The sequence below is a fragment of the Aplysia californica genome, unplaced genomic scaffold, assembly GCF_000002075.1.
Source record: "Aplysia californica isolate F4 #8 unplaced genomic scaffold, AplCal3.0 scaffold00500, whole genome shotgun sequence".
Classification (NCBI taxonomy): Eukaryota; Metazoa; Mollusca; class Gastropoda; order Aplysiida; family Aplysiidae; genus Aplysia; species Aplysia californica.
Window position 1 is genome coordinate 336,722 of NW_004797770.1, and position 3,402 is coordinate 340,123.

Consider the following 3,402-nt stretch of genomic DNA (forward strand, 5'->3'; position numbering starts at 1 on the left):
CTCTCTCTCTCTCTCTCTCTCTCTCTCTCTCTCTCTCTCTCTCTCTCTCTCTCTGTAATATTATAAACCCTTATACAACGTTCTTCTCATTTTACCCAGAAACAATTTTTCCCTTCCCGTCAAAACAACCGACTCACTCTCTGTACTCTGTGTATCTCATTTATAAATTTGTAATTTACGATTTCTTGAACTTCTACAGCCTGGAAATGGAAAACGTAAAAGAGGTGTAATAATATTAACTATAATATTATGTGAATGATTGTGATGTGAGCATAACAAGCTTGACAACGTACGTCCCATGTTTTTTTGTTGCTGTTGCTGTTGAGTTTTTCTGTCTTTGTTTTTCTTTGTTTTGTTATTGTTATTTTGTCTATTTTATCTTTTCGAGACTGAAATGGTTATAATATTCCAGCACAGAGACGGAGACATTAAGACTTGATAAAATAACTACGGGGCCTTCTGCGTGCAAAGATAAAGAGCTTAATTAAACTTTACACAATAGGCGTTTGTAGACATATCAATAGCTTGCCTCTAGTAAGCCTATTAAGCTAATAGCTTACTCACAAGTATTTATTCGTATTATAGGCTCTTGCATTTTCCATGGCTAAGCCTTCCGGGAACACTTTTTCCACCTAGTTTGCGTTGCAATATGGCACCCGATTCACTCACTGGTGACATTTTCCATTTGTGAGGTAGTGTGGTGGAATCAGGCTCTCGTCAATTTTGGACATGTAGACTTATTGGTATCATCTTAAAGCCTGTTCACTTGTCTTTATTTCGATAAAAAAGTATCCATTTATCTTGAATACAAGTCGAGATATTTGCAAAAGAAGGAGGTGAGGGTCACCTGTTTGCAGAGGTAAAATTAGTGAGAAAATGGCCGCCAAAGATTAGTTAATTCCTTTGCTTAAAATTAAGAGTCCGCGGTAAATGAAAATTGACATTTTTTTATGTGCATTTAATCAACGTTTTTCAGAAAATCTACACAGAAATGAGTTCTTTAATGGGCATGAAAGGTGTTGAGCCAAAAAACATACATTTGATAAAAATTCACAAACCTGCTGAAAAATGCAAATTTCTTCACTTTAATTATTTTGACGAGAGCCTGATTCCACCACGCTGCCTCACATTTACTCAGGCCTGCATGGTTTGGTACATTGAAGGGGGGTAGGAAATTATATACTGGCACACAATCACAGAAAATTAGCCGGGCTAAACGTAACAAGTGCAAGCAATTTACTTAATTGTGTACGCTATAATAGAACATAGTAAGTCGTTCTGAGCTAAAGTTTCAGTACATTTGTTTGCAGTTTGTATTCTTCTATACACATGATACTTTAAATCAGGCCTAGTTTTGAAAAAAAAAACACCAACTTTTTAACGTCCCCTACACTTCACTTTTAGAATCAACGTGTCTTCATTTTTCAAAATGTGACCATAAGTTAATATAATCTTGTCTTTGAGTTGGGTTTTTTAATGTAATTGTTGCTAGGGGGTTTGTTTGTCTTTTGGAGGTAGGCGGTGGGGTGTTGGCAGCTTATTTATTATTATGCTAAGTCGGAAAAGTGGCAGTAAAACGACATCTTGTAACAAGATCACGAAAGCTCTCTCGGGCTCAAAGGACAGCCTAGCAATTAGTGATGTGCAATTTTTAGAACATTAAAAAATAAAGTTTTATTGACGTTTCAAATACTGTGTGTGAATGTCTGTTTCTTTTATATGTATGTAATATCTATATTATTATGATATATCTCCATCTCTAACTTCCGTCATTTGGTATTCAAAAACTATTCACAAAACTATTTATTGAGCTCGTCATGTGCCGGCGTGCACGCAGTTCAATACTTCATGGTCACCATTCATAACTATTCGAATACGAAGAGTGGAAAAGGGGGGGGGGGAGTAGGGGTAGCGAGAGCGTACTATTTATTTCTACGAGAAAAAAATTCACCGAGCTTCGAAAGTCAAGTGCCCTTGAACTATTTATGGTGGGACTAGTAAACATTGAATTGTAGGGAGTGAATGCGACGGGTTGACAGTAAATTAATTGACCAAAAAATCCGTTATCTGTCAAAATCACACGGCAGTTGAATGGCTTTTCTACGCTTCGAATAACCTCGAATACCGCATACATTATGGATGTGAAAATGTTATTATGTCAAATGGGCGCAGCTTTATTGGCAGTCCAACTAACCCCCTCCCCTTCCCCCTTACTGTTTGTCTAGCTCCAGGTCCTCAGCATCACTGGCAGATGGTGTAATAATTATTATTACGAATAGGCTAAGTGTTCTCGTTTTAGAGGAAGAGAAGACACTAACAGTCAATGGTGTGGTTTCGGAGTTTAGTAAAAAAGATTTAGTCCGAACTTTATCAAGAGTATTCTTGTAACTTTTATTTTACTGGGGGTTTAAAAAAATAAATCTAAACGTTTTTCTCAGTCTACATGTTCGCTCACTGTAGGAAAGACGTTCTACTCAAAGTGTCACTCTACCTTAACGTAATTTCCACCGAGTCGCATGCTGCCATCAACATTAGCCTAAACGGCATGCCTTAAACAGAGAGTTGAAGTTGAAGTAAAGTAATTACGTTATTGATACAGTATAAAGAAAAGCTGATAAAAAATACATAACTTGAAGTATAATATGTTCGTAATAATTAGTTAAAATGTGCAAGAATTATTTGTGCACGATAGCGTATGTTTGAATAACGAACTCAAAAAGGATGATTTGCCTTGCACTATCACGATGTTTCGCCACTTAGAATCTATGTCGGGCATTAAGATTACAACAATCAAAGTTAAATGGAAATCCACTTACTTGAGGAGAGAGCAAAGGACAACAAGAGAAGCACAAGTCGCATTGTGAAAATGGTTATTACAGCTGAGTCTTTGGCAGTGGTTGTCCCTTCTGTGCTCTGCTAAGCGTTGCTCTCGCCCTAATCAACGGATTTGGCACGACCTAGAACACAAACAGGCCATTTATATCTCCCCCAAAATATGCACGTCATAAATGATAAACGGGTTCCACCAGGGGGGTTTTCTTTACAAGCCTACGTAATGTTACTTTCTACTGCCCAATAAGTAATTATTTTATATTTTTATATATCAGATCAGAGCGCCGAAAACGAAGGGTTTTTTGTTGTTGCTTTTTTGTCGGAGGGAAGAGCAGTTGCATTTTTAGCCTAGCCAACTGTTCACAGTTCCTGCAACTTAGCCCTTCAGTCAACACGTGTTGCTTTAAGGGTTTTACTACCGGTGATTCATTTTCTTAATGAGTCCAGTTGTTGTTCGTGTTTTTCAGACCTGTTTTCGAAATCAGCTTACTACTGCATGGACTGTGAACGGCGAGAGTTTGTTTTAAATTTTACATGAAGTATTAATTTCATTTGTTTTTTTGTGGGTTT

At 37.2% G+C, this 3,402-nt stretch overlaps 1 protein-coding gene across 2 annotated transcripts in view; it reads right to left on the bottom strand.

The window, feature by feature from the left end:
• Positions 1–2,960, bottom strand: part of LOC101860995 — a 24,669-nt gene extending 21,709 nt beyond the window's left edge. For both annotated transcript variants that reach the window (XM_005105895.2, XM_005105894.2), the window contains exon 1: positions 2,817–2,960. In XM_005105895.2, coding sequence (XP_005105952.1) covers positions 2,817–2,859 — 43 coding nt within the window. In that variant the 5' untranslated portion in view covers positions 2,860–2,960. The remainder of the gene's footprint in view (positions 1–2,816) is intronic.
• Between the last annotated feature and the right edge of the window lie 442 nt (positions 2,961–3,402).